Genomic DNA, 20,667 nt, shown 5'->3' with positions numbered 1-20,667 from the left:
GTGACACCAGCAGTGAGCACTTAGTATTCAGTAGCAAGCCTGTCCCCGTGGTTCCCTCAGTAGAAGCAACAAGTGGAAATTATGCATCATGTTCAGATAATACAAGGATTTGGAAGGTCAGTGATCTCTGCCATCATATGAAGAATGTGCATATGCTTAAGACTGAACTGATATAAAAGCTTTAGATTTAGAAATATTCCTCATAATAGCTTTGTAGCCTTGTAGTCATTTATCTTGGAGTTATCATGAATTATAACCAGATCTCTGTTCACCTGAACCCTTGTCATGGCTACTCTTACTGGCTTTAATACTATTCTCAATCTCAAAAAGTTATAAATTTGGTTCAGGAAATGCTGTTGTCTTTATGATGACAATATGTTTATATGATCATTATGGTTTCCTCTAGATGTAAAATATGTTTTTGTGTAGTATTTACTGTTTTCCAGTCTGTAGGATTGATAATTCAATAATGGAACAGAAGGAGTACTGTTAAGCAATCAACTACTCAACAGTAGGAACAAGTATTGAATGCCTAAATCAAACATTTAGTGATATTTTCTGAACTGGAGGTTGCTTATCCAGACAATATAGGGTTAATGAATCTACTGAAAGCAAGTCGTTCATATCATGCTAGAGGGAAGGAGCTGATTATGTTGTTGAGAAAGAAGAGACGTGAACAGTTCCACAGGCCTTTCTAAAACCCAGAGATCAGGTAAATTTACGTGTGTAAATCAGTCATTTGGGCTTGGAAATCTGTGGTCCTTGCTCTGAGAGATGTTGAACGATAAACCATAGCTTAATCAAGTCATTCTGAAAAATCATGAAATTTTCTGCTTTATAATATATTTGTATGCCATATTCATTATATGTAATAGGAAAACACTAGAGATGTATATCCCAGGAAGGATAACTAATGTGTTCATTTGTCCATCAAAGCAATTTCATTTTCAGACATGATCTCCCCCAACTTTTTTTTGTGTTACATGACTAATTGTAGTAAGGTCACACCATTCTAAAGCAGGTTTAACAAAGACATTAATTTTTGTGATCACTAACACATCTTTGCAACATCCTGAAGAGGCTGAAGGCAGAATTATTAACCTTATATTTTATCCAATTTACACATAAATGAACTAAGATTAACTCCACCGAAATTAGTGTAAATTGAGATGAAATTAGGCCTCCTCTTATCAGTAGATTCTTTTCATTCACAAGTGGACTAAATTTGAGTACAACCTTGAAAAGTAATCGTAATAAAAGCAGCACTGACTGTAGCTTTCCATTCCTGCAGATAAGAGCAAGTTGTGGTTAACATCTTGTCAGATACTCCCCAAGTTTTTAGTCCAACTTGATGTAATTCTTTCAAGAAAGAGAGTCAACACGACAAGGGAAATGGGGGCAAGATTTAGCAATTTGCCCAACAGCATAGAAGACTTCCTGAGTTCAGAATATAAACAGGGGGTGGGAGAGGAGATGTTCTTGCTCCTTTGTTCAGTTCATGCTTTATTTTTAAACAAATTCTAGTCTGTTTTGCTCTTGAAAAAAAAAAAAGAGCAATGCTTTAAAAAGCTATCAATGGAACAGGAAACATTTTTCTTCAGCTTACAGCCATGACTAGTCAAGTGTTTTTAGGAACTAAGTAGTTGAATACATAAAAATGTTTGAGAAAACAGGTCAAATGCTAAACAGATTGGCACTTCTTTGTTCATAATCAAAAAGACATTAGGCAAGTATGAACAAGAGTTTCAAAATGTCAGTAAATGTGAGGATATCAAAGATTTTCTAAGCCAGCAAGTTAATTGGTATTTTGATCCTTTTGAGCAACTGAACAACAAAATGGATGAGCCAGCACTTTTTCTCCCTTGATGTTATTAAACAAATAGGTGTGCTTCTTATCTGCCTGTTCAATAATGCTGTTTTGTAAACTCTTAGCAGGAAATATGAGGACAAAACAATCAAAGGCAGGGAACAGAACCATTCAGGGTTTATCATGTGGGAGGTAAACAAAAGATAAAGCTCTGTCTAATGTTACTCTTTACTGTCTTCTGTTTTCATGTAGAACAGATTATTTCAGTGTTGCAAAGCCGGAGGTAGTTTATTGGGTTAAAAAACAGATGGTGAGGAGAGGACTTAATTGTAACTCATTCGCACAATGTTTCTTCAGCCAAGTATACAACCATCTGGTTTATGTATATAAATATACATATTCTTTTACTTAAAGTAGGAAAATGGGATCTGCAGCCTCTGTAAACACTGTAGACCTGTCAAGTCTTAGGCACTTCGTCTCTGTTGGCCTTGTCTCGCACCCCATGCCATCTTGTATCTGTCTCATGTGTTTGCTGTGAAGCAGCATGGCCCCTTTCTCAGGCTGGAATCCCAGGTTTCAGACACAGGTCATTAACCTGATCAGGCAATCAAGTGTGCCTGGCTTGTGGGGCTGCATAGTGACCATGCCTTGCACAGCAGCGAAGGGAGGTGTGCTTTCTAGCAGGGACCTGCACTGAAAGTCCCACTGGATGGAACGCTCCTTGCTATATCAGAGTGCCCAGGCCCCTGGAGCTTCACATGACATGATGTGGTATGGAGGTGTGTCCTCACCACATATCCTCCAGCTGTATACACCTTTTGTGTAATGTGGCACATACTGTACCGTGGGTTGAAAGACAAGGGACTTGAGAGTCTAATGGTGCTAAATGCTGTCATGCTTGAAGTGCCTCATAAGCACATAGGAATGTACTGAGAAGTTTTGTTCAAGTTTCATTTAACGATTGCCTTTTTTCTTCTTCTCTGCCCGTTTACGTTCCGCATTCAAGTTCTTTATCCTGTATTAGGATGCAGGATACAGTTTTCCTATAAGTGCTACCTACTCCACAGTAGCCAGATGACGTTACTCAGATCATATGCTCATGGCAGTACTAGTGTTATTACTGTAACAGTGATCCCAGTGAGGTTGGTTCTGCTTTTTCAGTCTCACAGTGCAAATTTGCATAAGGTCACTGTTGGTACACCTGGTACACACAGTCTCTGGACCATCAGTGTTACATTTCTCATGACCATATAAAGCCTCCTTGACCTTAATGAGTAATATTCCGTGTTGAGTGGAGCTAGGAATAAAAACTAGTCAAATATTGCAAAATCCTGTAAAACATGTTACCTCGGTACATGCTTTCTTCTAACCCCAAAAATTCAGTGGTGGCAGACTTGTTTGTTATTCAAAATCAGGGAAGAACTGAATTAAATTAAAGTCAACAGGTTTGCTACAGAGAAAAGAAATGCTTGCTTTTAAAATTATGCATTTTTAATGCAAACTTAGTTTTAACACTGAGTCTGCACTGTACCAAAATCCCTAAGTGATTTCTGGAAACGAAATTGTAACATCACCCATATTTTGATTTTACTATTACCCATGGAAATGTCTGTTATTTGTTTCAGTGGCTTTAAGATTTCACCAGATCTATAAAATGTTCCTGTACACTTGAAATATGGTAAACTACTGTACCTTCCACATACACTTTCTAGACTCTTGTCATTCACAGAACACTGGTAATGGTTGCAGGATGGAGAAGATAGGAAACTTCTAGGAGTGAAAAGTCTGCTAACCCCTTAGGAATTGTATATGCAGATTGGACCAAATCATGCCTTTCTGAGAGTATTTCAGTGATTCTATGTTTATCTGATGATTTACAGCCTAAGTGTTAGTTATCTGTTACTGAATGTAAAGAGCATCTGAGATGTTTTTTCATTTTTCATTTACATTTTTTCATTCGTACTCTCAATATAGAGGTCAAATGTAATGAATAGTTGTATGAATTCAGATGTGACAGTTTCTGAAAGAGGTGAGATACAACCAATACAAGTTAGGAATTTTTGAAAGTTATTTAACAGCTCTTTCAGTGCTAAAAACATGGGGTTTTTAAACTTTCCAACTCCAGGGCTGAGAAGGAACAAACGTCTTCTGGAATGTTGAGAATCTCCCTACTATTGCTGGGGGTTTGGCTAGAAAGGGATTTTGCCCTCTTGCACCTCGTGCTTTTCATTATCCATTCTCCACCTCAGGCCCATGTATTTTGGTAGAAAGATTTGTTTTAAAGAGAAAAAGGGTTAATCATTACTTTTTTGAGTTAATTGTTTAGAATTGATGCTGCCTTTAAGTCTGGAATGTGAAGAGAACTTTAGTAAGAGACACTAGTATAGTAGCTAATGGTGCTGTTTAAATACTATTTATTGAACAGTTCCACAGTTCACCCTTTAAGGAGGGGAGAGAAATTGAACCATTTGTTTACAATCAGTTTATCTAATCTAAAACCACCAACACTAAAATGCCTTGGCCATAATCAGATAGTTAATGCATAGCATCGTTCTGAAGTTTTCCATATCTTAGCATACTTGGATGTCTTTAACGTTTAACCTTAACTCTGCATGTCCTAGCTTTGCAATGGTTGATCTGGGGATAAATTAAACTTTTAAAAAATTATGGTTTATGCCTAATGACTACTAAGTACAGTTAATCCCATTTTAATGTATGTTTTGTCTGAAATACTATTCATGTACATGAAGGATAGTTTGTAGTGCAGTGTAAGAACCACTGTTTAAGAAATTCATAAATCTAGAGTTTCATCAGCTCTGAGAAATGAGTTCTTCTGAGGGGAAATTGCTTTTCTCTTACTTAGTCTTACTGCTAATGAGAATGTGATTAGTGAAGTACATTTAGGAAACATGTAGATGAATGTGTGTCACGTGTAGGAAATTTTCAAGCAGGATGTATAACCCAAGAAAATAACATATTTTTGCACAAATATGTGCATGTTTATGGAACAACATATGAAGGACCATAAACTTTATTTTTAAAAATAGAAATAAAAGTATTGGCTTAACATAGAAGAGCACTGAAATATTCCAGACTACTGCATTTTCTGCTGGAATAAAAAATGCAAATATGAAAATGAAAAAGTAGAGTTGTGAAATTTTCATCTCATCTGGAAGCAAATGTGATTCTTTTTCTGAAATTAAGTATCTGGTTTCTTCTCTTGGTGAAATGTTGTAAATAAAGGTCACTCTGTGATCTCTGTACAGTAGATTTACGTTAAGTATGGTAGAGATGAAATTAGGCCAATAAATCAAAACAAACAGTTATAGTTGCACATACCCCAAAGTTTTGGGTGCATTCCCAGATGTTTTCTCTACTGTTTTACCATGTACAATATTTGCACGCTTTTACCAGATACATTAAGGTGAAATATTTTACCTTCCTCCAAAATATTCCATATGGTCCATTGGTGTACAAAGATTTTAGATTAGATAAAATAATTGGATGACCCTATGTGGCACATGCTGTGCTGCCATACAGTTATCCCGAGCACATCAATTCAAACTACTTGTGCATCTCTAGCTATGTGATTCAGTCATGAAAACAGGCACCAGATAGAAAACAAAGTGTTTGCTTAAAAAAATACATGGATTTGGGCTTTGGAACACTAATCTAGAGACCTTTTACTGTGCAGAATGCAAACTCCAAAAGCGGTTCTGGAGGAGAAATAATCAAAGAGAATTTGCTAGTCTCATATTGCTAGACCTTATTTCTGATGGGTAGAGTAATTTCTGCCTTATTTTTGATGACGTAACTGAAAAGGAAGAGAAAGACCTGATGTTGAAAATCTGATATTCCAGGCTGTTTAACGAGTTACAGGAGTCTTCTGTGCAGTGGTTGGATCAATCAAAACATTTGGAAAAACACCATTTAGAGGGAGTTTTTATGAAATATTGGGAGACAATATGTTTACATACAGAAACTGAAGTTACTCCCATGGTTTGTAAAGTTACTGTCATTCTGAATGGCTTGCTTTCTTAGAAGACAGATAAATTTAAATTTATAAAAACATTCGTTAAAACAAGATTTGATAAGAAAAATGGACATTTTTTTGTTTATGTTTTTTTTCTAAGTATCAAAAGCAACTACATTCTAGATCATGAAAGAGAGCTAATGGAGAGGGTACCACATGTGAAAGATATTGAAGTTTGTCATAAAAAAATCGGTATAGTCAGGCGTGTAAATTTAATAGCTCAAAAATACTTTTTAGTCAGGTATTTGTCACAAATAAGAAGTCAACTTCTCAGTAATTAGAATGTCATTGATAAGATAGTAAGATTCAAAAATTATGAGATCCCCCTTGACTATTTTATTGCATCAGTGCTATCTAAAAACTGCTTTGTGGTTTTAAAATTCCCAACTACAACATGCTTTAAAAGAGGTATGAATAACCATAAAACTGATATTATCACTCAAATCCTTCCTTCCTTCTAAGGAAAGGAATTGCTTAAGTCACATACATGTGTAAATAACAAGGCTACCTGAACTGGCTTTTGAAGCAAACAGCAATTTACTATTAGTGCAACTTCCCTCAGGTATCTATCAAGTATCTGTTGAAATTGCATGCTGTCACAAATCGTTTGTGATATGTATATTTTAAATCTGAGTTTTATTAGTGCGACTCATAATACCGTTTGTCTTGTGAAAACCAGCATCATTAAGTTCAGTACTAAGGTGGAGGAAATGTACTTTTTTCCTTTTAAATATACCATGTTTCTCCATACCTACTAAATGGCATGACTCTTAGTGTTTTGAAAGACTTGGCCAAAGAATTTGCAATATCGTGTTGTTGAGAAAGTCACTGCGTTAAAAATAACTCAGCAATACATAATCTCCTATCATTATTCAGAGTGGGCAATGTCTCCAGTTGGTGAATATCTGTGTCTCTGGTCCAGGACTGATTCCAGTGCTTCTGCCTTCGGATGTCATTTTGTTCCCCTTTGATCTTTATTGACTATTTTAGTGGTTCTTTTCTCTTTCTTGTGACAACTGGAGCTAATATCTAGAGATTAACTGGAGCTAATATTTGAAAATCACAATCTCCTGATGAAAAAAAAAAAGTCGTCTTACCCTATTCCATTCTTTTTAATTGCTTCTCCATATTTTCTTCAGTATGAGGTGGGATATTTTCTTGCCTCTGTATGGCTACAGAGGAATCTGTCTTTGAGGTTCACCGGTCAGATTCTTCTCTTTATGTTTTAAAGAACATCTGATGGCTCTTCCCCATGCTAATAATTAGGAGAATGGTTTGCTCAACCTGCTGGTTCCTCTCAAACACAATGTAAATAGAGTAGCACCCGTAGAAGCATAACTTAATAAAGACCAAGACAACACATGGCGGTTCGTAAATGAGAGCTGAGGTGGCAGTTGCTACCATCTAACAGGGTACTTGTGCTAAAATAACCTTAAATTTGCAAACTGGCACATGTTCTTGCTGTTACTTGACATAGTTGATTGCGAGTAGGGTTACTTAAATACTATAAAACCATTCTTCATTAATGCATGGTGGCAAACATGTTTGCATCCCTTTTTCATTAACTATTTGCACAGTAATGTTTTTTCACATAATTGTTAGGGGCTGTGCTTTGCAAGGGAACGTGTACAAAAGAAAAGTCAAATGTTGTTTAGTATGGGCCTGCTCCAAAGGCCACTAAAATTGATCATAATCATTCCAATTAATTGTTTATCCCAATCAAACAGAGAAAAGACATTACGCCTAATGACTTACAAACCTAATCATAACCACAGAAATCCTTGTGAGTAGAGAAAATTATTACATTCATATGAGGAGTAATTCACTTGTTTTTTCTTTAAAATAGCTGCTAGTTCTGTTTAACCATCAACACTGATAAAATCCTTGCCAATATGATAGCAATGCCAATTGTTTTAATTATGCATATATATGACCTCTTTTGGAGGTGTGAAACACAGGTGGGTATTCATGCAATCTGAGCATCTTGCTGTCTGTAAATTAAGATTGATATGAGAGTTGTTTTTACTGTAAACTAATCTTTATTCTTCACAGACAGTGGCAGCTTTTCAGCTTCAATAATCAGTTGGTATCACTGTATCATTGTACTGCCTACCTTCCTAGTGCTGACCTTTATCTTCATTGATTGAGAATCCTCAGTCTTTCTATTAGGCATACTGAAAATGGGAAGCTCCCCTGAGTTCCATTGATGGGAACAAGCTCAAGAGCCTTGGGTGACTTATGTGGATTTGTGCTTCCCAAAGAATGTCAAGGCCATTTATATTTCTTTGTGAAAAATGACCGATACCGTTAACTAAAATATTGAAAGATTCTGAAATGCCTCTTTTGGCATTTCTCATAAGAAACAGGCATCAGGTCATGAATAACTTACTTATGGTGCTTTTCTCTTTCTTTGGTGCTAGTATTTGACTTTTCTCCCGCTCAGAAATCTGTAAAGGCCCATTGTGTTATTCAACAGAACTTCCAGACTTGCAGTGAGATGTAACTGTGCCAAAGTATGTTATGCAGCTCTGTAGATGGCATACTTATTTTACACGTTATGCAAAAGGTCTTAGTTTTCCCTTCCTTTCTATTAGTCTGATTTCTAGCACTTTTCCTTCTTCTTGTCATTTATTCATTTGCCTGAAAAATCCAGAGCAACCTTGGGTGTTTCCTAAGTTACATTGGTTTGTGAAAGGCCTTTATGGATGATTACACCAACTGGGGATTTCTAGAATGCAGCAAATTCTTGTCACCACTATGGTACCACTTATTTTCCGAAGTCATGTATATGCTCAAATATCTGTTCATGACAGCTGTGTCATGATTTATGAAGAGGACTGAGTATAAGGGAGAATTTGGCCTGTGAGTTCTAGAGATGCAGCTCTGAGCTAGAGAAGAACACTGAAAGCACATATTGATTGTCAAGTCAATTCTTTCTTTCTCATTTGGTTTTGCAGGTATTATTACCTTGCATTCAAGGCACACGAGGCTCCCCTTGGTAGCAGAGAAAACTGTCTTACCATTTTGGAGAAATCTAAACTAGACAACTGGATTCTCGGGAAAACCAAGGTAGAGGGTGCTAACATTTTCTCAAGGGTAGTATCCTTTTAGCAAAACATGTCTAATAGTGATTTGGAAAGTACTGCGTTAATGAACAAAAGAGCAAGGAATTTGCTCCAGTTAGCCCCCCAGGTTACAGAGGTGCCCTCCCAAGCCAGCTGAGTTAGTGCTGCAAGAGGAGGGGTGCACTGGGTACCTCCCCAAAGTGCATTCTGCACGTGGCTGCCTTGATAAGGACAGTGCATCTGTCAGTGCCTGCTGTGGTAGTGCCTCACTGAAGTTTCTGCTTCTCTTAATCATGGCATGACTGAAACTTCAGACCCTGGCCCATCCTGTGAGCCTGATTAGTACGGTATCCATTTGTGGAGTTTCAGGTGAGATCCTTCTGGCTCTCTCAAGAGCCTTTGTTCATGGTTTAAAATGGAGTGGATGACTTCTGTAAAAAGGATGTTATACCGTATCTTGAGTTGTTTTACAGTGCACAAAGGAAAAACAAGGATAGTTTTCCTGCTGAAGACCCAGATAAAGTGTATGTAAGCACCCACAGGATTTGCCTCCTCAAGTGGAATGCTGTTAGACAATATTATATCTAAAACCAAATTCAACCCAGGGTTTATCTTCCCACTGCCAAGAAAGGCTATATTTCAAAGTTGTTGATACCTGAAAATATTCCCCTGGCCAATTTGCTTTGTAAATGGGGTAAATATGTGTTTTATTTTGCAATGGGGTGATTATAATCATTGGAATAGTGAAATTCCACAAGCACACTGAGAGCAAATATTTGATTCACAATGTTGCTATTATATCAGCAACCAGTATTTTATCAGTTTTGTCAGCAATGGTGCCCTAAAGTAGTCTGATGTAAGACCAATGAAAAGGCAGAATACAAGAGGTTATGTTACTGCCTGCATGTAATACCGTTTGGGTTTTTTTCTTTCCGTTTCAGGTTTTTCTAAAATATTACCATATAGAGCAGTTAAATTTGTTCCTGCGAGAAGTTATAGGGAGGGTGGTGGTCATGCAAGCCTATATCAAGGGATGGCTTGGAGCAAGGAGGTACAAGAAAGTCAAAGAGAAAAGAGAAAATAGTGCTGTTACCATACAGTCAGGTAAATGTTCACATTCCCTATTTCATTGAATGTCTTTGCATTTCAAGCTGTTAAATTGCATGTACATTATTTATTCATTCATAGTAGTTTATTATGAAATCAAAATAACCGGAGGTGCTTTTCTCTCCAGTTAATTGATGCAAATATTATTGATTTACTTCTAAGGTGTCATCTTAGTATTTGGTAATGTCTTTATTGAAATATTTTAGTATTTTGGATGTGATGCCTGTGCACAAAATGAAAATATTGTTAGGTATGTCTACACGAGCATGCAGCACATAAATGAAATGCAGTAGCATGCCCCCGCCGCACATGTATACCAGAATTCCAGATAATGTACATCGTGGGGTGAGCCTGAGATGCTGATTATCAGTAATTTAGCAGGCTTCCTTATATCGAATTTGGGGAGCTGTGTGAGGAGGGGAGTTCTTGTGATGACATGATCGTGCACCTTTGCCTTTTGGGTTAGGACATCAGTGAGCACATGGTGACAATTAAAATTTGGACGAGTGAAGCAGTGTTTGAAGTTGTGGGGATGTGAATACTGCAGTCGTGAACCCAGAGTTCAACATCTGGGTGGGTGGGGAAGAGGTATTGGGGTTGGGGGCTGGAGTGGTTACGGCAGGAGGGATGAAAGTTTCAGCACATCTCTGACTCTGTAGACTCTCTAGCACTTCCTTAAATAAATGTAATTTCCAGCACATGGTTTTGTATTTTTAGCCTGGAGAGGATATGAAGCTCGCAGGAAGTACAAGGAAATAAGGAACAGAAGAACTGATGCCGCTATACATATTCAAGCAGGTAATTAAAACATTATTTCAATTGCCAACACCTATTTTGCTGTGGGTGATTTCATGTGTCAGCGTTTATAGCTGAGAGAAATACATACAGTCCAAACAAAAGCTATCAAAAACATTACTTCTGATCATTTGTTCTTCAGTATCAAATGACATCAGTGACAGGTATCACGCACTTTGGGCTTTTTGTAAGTACTTCTATGGAAGCAAAACATACTGATTAAAAGCTGTTGAGATAATTCTTTAAGATTCTTCTGAGCACAGTCAGTATGATTCAACTGTATGTAGAGCTGGTATGAAGCACTGGATTGATTTGACTAAAAGTGTGGATGGGAGGCACTGGACATGCATTTCTCTGTGTTGAGCCCTGATCTTGGCAGGTTGCCAGGTTTTTGTTTTGACTGCTTGCTGTGTTTGCCAGCTTTGGCCAATCTTTTGACTCTCTGCCAGACTCCTATGCAGCCATATCAATATGAATTTGAATAAACTTTAAAGAGATTATTGGAGGAACAGGCCCATAGGGCTGTGTAGGTCTCTAGTAGAGAGCAGGGTACCATATGGCACAGAAATCTAAGAACCAGTGCCGTGAACTCAATGGTGTTTTCAGATGCTGCCAATATGAAGCAGCCCCCATATGATGCAGTATAATACACCTTCCCTGTCCAACCCTAGGTTGAAAGACTGTAACCGATCAAAAATGAGTTGTAGCAAATGTGTTTACAGATAAACCAAGGTACCACCTTTATTTTGCCAGCTTCCTGTGCTATAATTCCTTAAGCTTTGTCCCCTCTCTCTTCTGTATTATATAGTCTAAAGTCAATCTGAAAAAGATGTGTTCTCAGTATTCTTTGTTCTCAAGCCATTTCCAGTAAATTAATTTGTTCTTCTTTTGTCTAAGTTTGCTACTCTGAAATTAAGCATCACTGTGACTTTCAGCAGAAAACAGAATACCAGTCTAGTTACAGAAAGGAACAGAGCATCATTAGGATAAAATAACAATTTATAGCTTTGCATGCATACTGTTATGTAGAATCATGACCTATAGCTCTAGGGTCAAATGCAGAATATTCTATTAAATGGAGAATTGTTAAGGAGAAATTTTTTTCTCCCATTACAACAAGCACTGAAGGACTGCATAAGCACTCTCTCCCTTTCTTCCTCTCCTTTGTGTTGTCATTTTCTATTGTTTTCATGGCAGCACAGAGAGCAGATCTTAAAGTACTCCCTGCAACTATTTTCTGGACTATTTGCTACAATTACACTTGGCCATACCTGGACTTTGATTTCCTCACTTACAACAGCCTTTTGCTGTAAAAAGGGAAGTGAAGCAGTTGACCCATCACTGTCCCACTGTTACCAGTTCCTTAAGATGAGAGTTATCTCAAGTTCAGTAGGAAGCTGGTGTGTAGCAGTATCACTTGAAGACTGTAGGGGACATTTTGCGTTAGAGTTTTATCCACCCAGATTTCTTAGGTATGTAGGAGATGCATGCTCATTACTAGCTCTTTAGAGAAAGCAACTGACCTATTCTGATGTTTGCACACATGGAAAGGATTCAGAACATTGTTCCTTCCTGCCATCTCTTACATGCTGTGTTGAACATGGCAGAGCAGAGCCAGTGGGAGTGTACGCATACCCTTGAATCTGGACACTTCTGTTGAGCCCTCTGGACCTAATGCTGGAGGAATGATGTTAGCACTCTTCCCACCAACACACACACTGTCTTCTTTTGTAACCTGGCACTTGACAGTTTCAGTGATCAGTCTGGGTGAATAAGCATTAGGACTACAGGGTTAAGAGTGACACAGTGTACCTTTGTATTAATTAGGCTGTCTGCTCCTCCTATCTTTGGCACTGCATTGGAAGGGGTACAATAATAATAATAATAATCCTGAACACATTTCTGTCTGCCTTTGGAAACACATATCTAGGACTTCTTATTTGAAAATTATTCTTGTGCACATTTTTTCTTCTCTACATGCTAATTATTCTGTGTTTCAAATCAAAGCTCATGCTTGCTAATGGTGGCCATTTTCCAGGTTTTAAAATACACTGACAGTCTTTTTGTTGTTTACATTACACTGTCCAAGTGCCTAGTGACATGGAGACAAAAGCAACTCCAAATCTCTCCCTTCCCTGCACATCTTATAATGTGAGTGTGTAGTTCAAGGCAGCTTTTCAGTAAATGGAGTATGATCACCTTTGTATTTTTTTTTTTTTAAATGAGCCATTTCAGGCAGTGAGATAGATAGTTTGCATTTGTCATCCAGACATTAGCAAAACCATATAATTAAAATATATGTACTTCCCTCTCCTTTCCCTCCCCGCCCCCCACTCAAGCAGGCCTTGAAATTTAGGAAGCATTTGGCTTACATGTTTCTACAGAACAGCGCATATTGAAATTTGTTTTCCTTTCATCTCTTTCCCAATAAAAGCAGCCGCTCGGCTTATCCCTTTAGCTTCCTCAGAACTTCCTTTCAGAATTCCCGATCTATTACAGCACATTCACATACCAGAAACAAGATGCCTTTTCATGCTGTCAACCTTTTTCATCTGAAATGTAAATTAATTCTTGCTGGTACGCTTTGACAGAGATCAAAGTAGGGGTATTAACCTTATTGGGCCTTCTCTTCATCAGAATCAGTTCCAAAGACTGCGAGGGTAGTGTTAGGAGGCCAGTCTTCACTGTTATCTGTGGCCCTCCTCCAGGCAGTCCTCTGTCTACAAGTCAGCATTTCAAAGGCACTGATTTCTTTTGTAAATGACCTTATCATTACTTTAAACTGTGTGAAAAATGATTTGCCTGAATAATTCTTGCAGGATTATTCTGCTCATTTTAATTGTGGGGGGACTTCATTCAGATTCCAGGATATTGTTTAAGTGGTTTTGACAGCAAGTGATCATAGCCTGATATAAAGGAGGAACACAGCTCCTGATTGGAAACCTCTTGACTTGTTCAGATTGTTCATTTCTTGCAAGTCAGTCTTTGAGGTAGGCTGCATTTGCATTTTAAAAATAAACAGATGCCTTTCAAATACATGAGCTGGTGGTCTGGAGATCTCTGTGGGCCCAGCAGTTCACTATCCATTGAAGAAATGTTGGAAGAAAAAACAAACTTAGAAAAAGAAAAAGAACCCTCACAATATACATGAGGATACAACTCCTGAGTGTATTATATTACATGAAAAACAGTCATTATTTCAGATGGGGAAAAACACCCTTGCTAGGAAACAAAATATTTGTGAATTTAAATTAGGTGGGGAAGAAAAAGCTACCCTACTTCAGCATATCTACATCACAAGTTCTCAGAATACACAGATGTTATTAGACTCATGGCTAAAATGGTACACAGGGTACACAAGGTCTTTCCTACTTCTTCCAGTCACACTTTCCCAAACTGTGAAGGTTAGAAAATGCTAATGTTTAACTTAGAGACGAATTGTAAAGAATGACTTCGTGTAAAGTGTTTGAGTTAACAATACTTTGCACTTCTAAGTATTTCTTTGTAATTGGGATTTGTATTGTTTTGATTTACATCTACATGAAAGGAAAAATATTTTGTTAAAATAAAGATTTTTTAAAAATTGTGTTGCCGGATTCACAGCTGGTTCAAATCAGTGTGTATCCACTGAATCATCTGACTGAAGTGTTGCTGCACTGATTTACCTCACATGCAAGTCTCATTTAATGTTTCTTTGTGTTAGAATAATGCATTAATTAGAATTTAAAAAACAGATAATACAATTATAAAAGTACATTTTCTAGTTATGATAGCATGTATTTCCATGCAGTGTGACTGTTGTCCCGAAAGACTTAAGGAAGGATTTTAATCTGGTTATTTCATTTGTGAACTGACATTGCCAAAATGCCAAGTGAGTGGTGCATGCGATTCACTTAGATCTGAGGTGACATCACTGAATTCATTTTAATTAGGCCCACTTTAGCCATCTGGAATATACTGTGCAGCTCTGGTCAGGACTGAGTTTAACTATGCTTCCAGAGGTGAAAGGCAAATGACTAATCCATTGAGCCACCATCTCCTCCTCCAACACGTGCTCGCACACTCACCATATGTCACATTGTATTGGAAAATTCTTTATCAAGAACTCAAGATTTGGACTCTTTTTTTAAAATAAGAAGTGATGGATGTTCAGAAGGAAACCAGATGAAGCATCCCTTTGTAAATTGCTTTCTTTCTGTAACTTCTGCCCATCCAGTGTTGCTCACTATTTACGTATCTCTAACATGTGCTTCTGGCAAAATTTACTCCATTATAATAAAAAAAGAGGGCCTGAGAACAGCTGTAATTTACTCTTTTACATTTATAATAAATGTAAGCTTTTAATAGGAGTGTTACCTTTGGGATTTTCAACAGGAAAGATTTAATGTTGGCTTCAACAGAAGAAAAGGAAGTATTTCCTGAAAACCCTATATTTATCCGTCTGTTTATATCACTATGTACATGTGTGTGTACATGTATTCAGCTAATGCTGTTGTATAGATCTAAGAATTACGAATAAAATGTTCCAAAAACTTTTAAGCACTTTATAAATATATCTAAAAATATATATTTTTTAATTTTCCTGAAAATAACAACCCCTAAGTAGCAGATCCAGTTTTACTTTCTTATATCATTAATTTTCTTCCTTTTAACTACATTGTCAGTGTAAGAACCATTGAAGAGACGTATGTGTTTTTCTTAATGCCAGCTGAACTGGCTCATTGTATTCCCTTGATTTCACGTTCAGGGTAAACCAGATTGGTTTGTACAGGCTGCACAGCTTTAGTTAACTTTACTCTTCCATCTCTTTGTGTTCTGTACTAGCTTAGGACATCCAGTAATTCTTCACTTTTAGTGTCTTATCTCCAGTAACCATTAAAAGCCTGCGGCTCGTGTGCAGGGAACACGTTAGGAAAAGTGAGAAGGCCTTATGGTTTTGAAGTATGAGGTCCGATATTCTCTCCCCATCTCTGAGCTAAGCTCTGTCGATGTGAATATGTCTGCATTCCCTTTTGATTTTCTCTCCTGGTTTTGAAGAGATGAAAAGGAGACCATTCTTATTGGATTTCATGCCCTTGCTAAAACCAGGAAAGGACAACAACGTACATTGTCCAACAATGCATTGGAAAACCTATTCCTTTCCCTTGCTGATGTTGACAAAGAGTTTCACAGTCATCTTCACTTTTTTTTCTTTGACCAAGTCTCAAGATCAGAGACTGTAATGCATGGTAATTAAAAAACTTATGTTCAAGTGGTGATGTGCATCAGTGACACCAGTCCTGATGGCAGCCTTGTGAGTCTTCCTAATAGTCACTGCTTGTTACTGATAGTTACTGCTTGTATGTGAGAACTCGTGACTTGCTTTCTTGTAATGCTTCTGCCGGAGAACTTAAGACAAGAGTTGTTTTTTTCTGCTATTGAACAGGCATCACGAAATACCCATCCAGAGTGAGAGGTGAAAGAGGGGAGGCATTCATGGGACCCAGCAAAGGATGTGACTCTCCATCCCTTTTACTGTTCATTAGAATTAGTTTGGCATGGAGTGAAGAATCAGATTCATGGGCTCCAAATCCTCTCAGGTGTTGTTAGTTAAGCTGCTGAATGTTCTTTTAACTAGGCAAATTAAGAAAGTGATATGCTGTTCGTAGCAAATCAACTTCTGATTACAAACTACCATGATATCTTCTCTTCAACAAGCATGAGGTTTCATTTCCGAGTTGCTGTTATATGCTATTTTAGGTGATATTATCAATTAAAAATATGTCTGTGTAGAAAATGTGTGCTTAACATTTTTTTACGACTGAGAATGAATCCTTCTGCTGTTTAAAATACTACTTCGTCTCCGTTCTTTATACTTCTTGTATAGACCTGTGATTGTTCAGCTTTGATCTTTCTACATTGTACTTCACAATTTGCTCTGTAACTATATATTTCCTATGGGAATGAGAGGGAAAATGCCTGGACTTTTTCTATCTGGAATTGTACGACATTGTGTGTAATGTATATGCCTTGGTACCTAGACCTTAAAATAAAGGTTTTTAACTGCAAGACACCAAATTTCAGGCTCCCTGAGGTAAATATATTCTTGTTTTGCTAGGTGCTGGAGCTGACAGAAAACTCTGTTTGTATGGGAATTGATCAATACAAGAAGTACAAATTCATGTCCTAAATTGTGGCACATAAAACATTTAACACTGAGTTACTAATAGAGGTGTTAAAATTAAGTTCAGTTCCTATGTTGCTTTTCAGATCCTGTCCTCTTTGGCTATGTAAAGAGCAGGGTTAAAGATACTGTTGCTGGAAAGTTTGGAATATAGACTGGATAAGGTGAAAATGAGGTGACAGCTGGTAATCATTCTTCTTCAATGATGCAGTGATTGTTCATGGAGCAGTAGCAACATGAGTCTGCTAATTTCACACTCTTTGAGCCAAGTGCTTAGTGTCAAAACCAGCACCAGTCAGTAATGCAAATTGCTGTGATGGAGCAGCTTCCCAGCCTCTCAGGCTTCCCCAGTAGAATTCTCTGCATATGCATTTCTTTTGAAACATTATAGATCCGGTTAATAAATGTTGAAAAGATGCAGTCCTACTAATGCTCGATGAAGCTTTTGAGAGAGAGACAAGTTTGTTTATCCTGCTACTTCAGTTATCCCATGAGTCAAAGGGAAAGTAGGAAAAATACAGCCATGGACCTGTCAGATTCAAAGTATTCTAGAAGAATGTTGGAAACTGGCTTGTGGAAAGGTTAAGTTGAAGAGGAGTTGATTTTGAAAATATGTGTGAAAACAAAAGACAGGGTAAAAACTATGTTTATTAAATCAGATATAGCAGGTTTTATGTAGTGAATGAGGGAAAGACCAAAGTGGTTATACTGACATTAATAAAAGTCTCAGGGAAAAAGAAAAAGAATTTTAAAAAACAAAATCACAGTAGGTATCAGGGTTGATTTTATAGACACACACACATGCAAAGAACTACTAGAAGCTGGGAAATTACTAAAAATAAAACTGAAGCTTATCTTATTAGTTCATTTGTTTCAGTGCTTCTTTATAGTAGTCCATCGCCTGACTGATACTCTGCATGTTTCAGCTGCAGAGAGGTGGCTGCTGGCCAGCTGTCTCTGCTGCCAGTATCGGAGTAGGCTCCTTGTCTGGTCAGTAGGGGATAGTTAAGGATTGGAAGCAGGATCACATGGGGCAAGTGAATGCTTGCCTCATCTCTGCCAGACAGGCAGACTTTTCCAGTCTGATTATTAAGGGTGGAAAGTTCCTCAGCCTCACGATACCTGAGCTCTGTATTCAGTACAACACCTCAGCAGGCCCAACTTCTGTCATGCCTTCTGTAAAGTGAATGGTTATTTATTTTGGTAACCTCTCATTAAAAGGCAATTTTTGCTGCTTCTTACCCTGGAAACCTCAGTAGCACTGAAATGCTTAGATTGTTATGGTGCATTGCATACCACAGCTTGAACTGTTCAGATGGTTTTCATTTTCTTATATTGCACAAGTAAGTGCAACACCACATATTTTTGTGGAGGTAGGTGGCTGAAAAGAAGACCATTAACACTATACAGGAATTAAAATAGAAAAGAAGGGATTAGTTACAGCCCTTTCCTAAGGGAAAGAGCAGATGCAATCAAGGTACCTCTATTTTGTTTCCTCCACCATCTTTTCATTATGCGAAAAAAACCATGAATGGGGAGCTAAATTTATAAGAGTAGTTAAATGGAAGAAAAGGGAAATCAATCAATTATCTCATAATTTGGTAATAATTGAGGGATTCAAATTCTATAGGGTCTGTATTCTCTGTTGTGTAGGTAATGCCTACTTGTAGTGTTTTCATAAAATCAGAGGTGTCAGATACAGAGAAAACTTTAATCTTCTGATCAACTTATCTGTTCTCAATTTATTCTATATTCTATATTTATTCTACCTCCTGATTTCCCTTTGTAATCTACAATGTTATCTTGACCCTGATCCTACATGAGGTTGCCCTAGACCCCATTTCTGTGCCTGTCCTACATCCCACTGTAATATTTAACCCTGGACTGTAGGAACCCCAATGAGAAGGCTTTTCTCCTCCTCCTTGGGTAATTAGTCCCCAGACTGACTCTGCTTTCACATATGTTTAGTGTGCTTAAAAGCTTTTCCTGGACAGAGAATTTTTTTCCTCAAAATCATAACATTTCCTCATCTCAGCTCCAATTTTCTTTTACATATTGTCTCACTGTTTAAGTTGCAGTCCTGCTAGACTAATAAACAACTCCTTTCCCTCACAACCCTCTGCCTTCTTATTCAGCAACTGCATGTTGCACCCTTCAACTACTGCATTGGTACTGTACTTACTTTCTTCATTATTCAGCCCTTTCTCCCCTTTTATCATGGTATTTGTACTTAAAATAATGCTTGAAATAAACTACAAGAAATAAAATTTGAAAATTTGTGGGTTTAAGTGTACATTGCAATACTTTTTAGTCTTTTGTCCTAAGTGCAGTATGTATCGCTATCAGTGGTTTGTGCTGGAGCTTTATTAATAACTGCTCACAGGTGTCAAGAATTCAGGCAAATTCATGTCAGATAAAACTACAGAAGTAGTTAAGTTATTTAGGTACCCAAATCCAGAGACAGTCCCTGAAAATAAAGGATGCAGATATCTTCAAAATGTTATTCATTGCTATTTTCTTTGCCATTTCATTTCACTGCATGTTTGCTACTTCATTTAGTATTTCCAGTGATTGTTTTGTTCTGCTCTTTTTTTTATGAATGGTATAAATTCCAGTCTCTGTAGATTTTTTTCCTGATTATTTGTATGAGAGGTATTTTAAATGTTCTGTTATGGTTACAGTTAATTGAAAAATAGGAGAAGAGATTATTCATTTTTCTAGTTTTAATTGAATATATCTGTCCCTGGCTCCTCACCCCTCTACCCCACAATAAAAGCAGGTAAAACTTCTGATTCTGTAAAATTCTGACTAGCTCAAATCATGGCAGTTGTGATTAAAGAAGGTGTTTGGGGAGTGATTTTCTACTATGTATTTTAATACATTCTAAGCAGAATTCCTATTTAAATTAGACATGTTCTCATTTCAAGGCCTGTTCTCCTTGCCTGGGCTGTGCGAAGTGGTCACTGTAACAGTGAGAATGTAAGGCCCTGTATAGTTTCCAGCTGTTGTTAACATTGCAAACACTGGAGCCACCCCTGTGAGGTGCTAAGTGCTCTTTCTGTCCACTGGTTCAGTAAAAGTTGAGGGCATTCAGCTGTGCACTGCAGAGCCAGTCTGCATTTCAGGCTCTGCAGAATTTTTCTCTGATGCATAACTGTTTTTTAGCTTTCAGGGGATATATTGTTCGTAAAAACTACGCAAGCTTGAAAAAGAGCACTGGCTGTGTAGCAGATCCTCAGCTTATAAGCAGCTGCTTTACTTCTGATTTTGGCTGTGAAGAGCACTGGTGAGTTGAATCCTTTGCTGTCTATTATCTAACAGAAGTCATTTTCCACACAATGAGATCTGAAAGGAGCAGGTGCATCATCGTGATTCAGCCAGCTCTTAGGGAATCTGCCATTTTCTGAGGATGAGCACCTGTAGGTAAGCCAGTCCCCCCACCAGCTTAGTCATCTCAGAGTTCTCCCAGTTAGCTGAGTTAGATTTATTTACGGTGCTGTTTGTCTTGGGTTGCTGTCCTGTTTCTGTGCACTTCTCGGAAGTACCTAGAATACCGTAGATTGTGGACAGGATTGCAAGTGCTCAGCATTTCAGAATTGACTGCAGTGCATGTTATTAAATTCTCAAGAGTGGAAAGTTACCCTTCTGTGTCTGTAAAGCTCCATGCAGACCAGCAATAAGAGAGGGAAAAGAGCTG

General features: G+C 37.6%; 1 protein-coding gene across 1 annotated transcript in view; it reads left to right on the top strand.

Annotated features, from left to right (window-relative positions):
• Positions 1 to 20,667, top strand: part of MYO3B (myosin IIIB) — a 206,722-nt gene that overhangs the window by 131,789 nt on the left and 54,266 nt on the right. The window contains exons 28-31 of the mRNA XM_087731497.1: positions 8,798 to 8,909; positions 9,847 to 10,009; positions 10,730 to 10,810; positions 20,136 to 20,256. Of these exons, the coding sequence (XP_087587623.1) occupies positions 8,798 to 8,909; positions 9,847 to 10,009; positions 10,730 to 10,810; positions 20,136 to 20,256 (477 nt within the window). The remainder of the gene's footprint in view (positions 1 to 8,797; positions 8,910 to 9,846; positions 10,010 to 10,729; positions 10,811 to 20,135; positions 20,257 to 20,667) is intronic.

The sequence above is a fragment of the Nipponia nippon genome, unplaced genomic scaffold (genome assembly GCF_047370975.1).
Source record: "Nipponia nippon isolate SJK-2023a ecotype South Korea unplaced genomic scaffold, ASM4737097v1 scaffold_5, whole genome shotgun sequence".
Lineage (NCBI taxonomy): Eukaryota > Metazoa > Chordata > Aves > Pelecaniformes > Threskiornithidae > Nipponia > Nipponia nippon.
The sequence above is the reverse complement of the archived record's forward strand: the minus strand, read 5'-3'. Positions and strand labels throughout refer to the sequence as shown.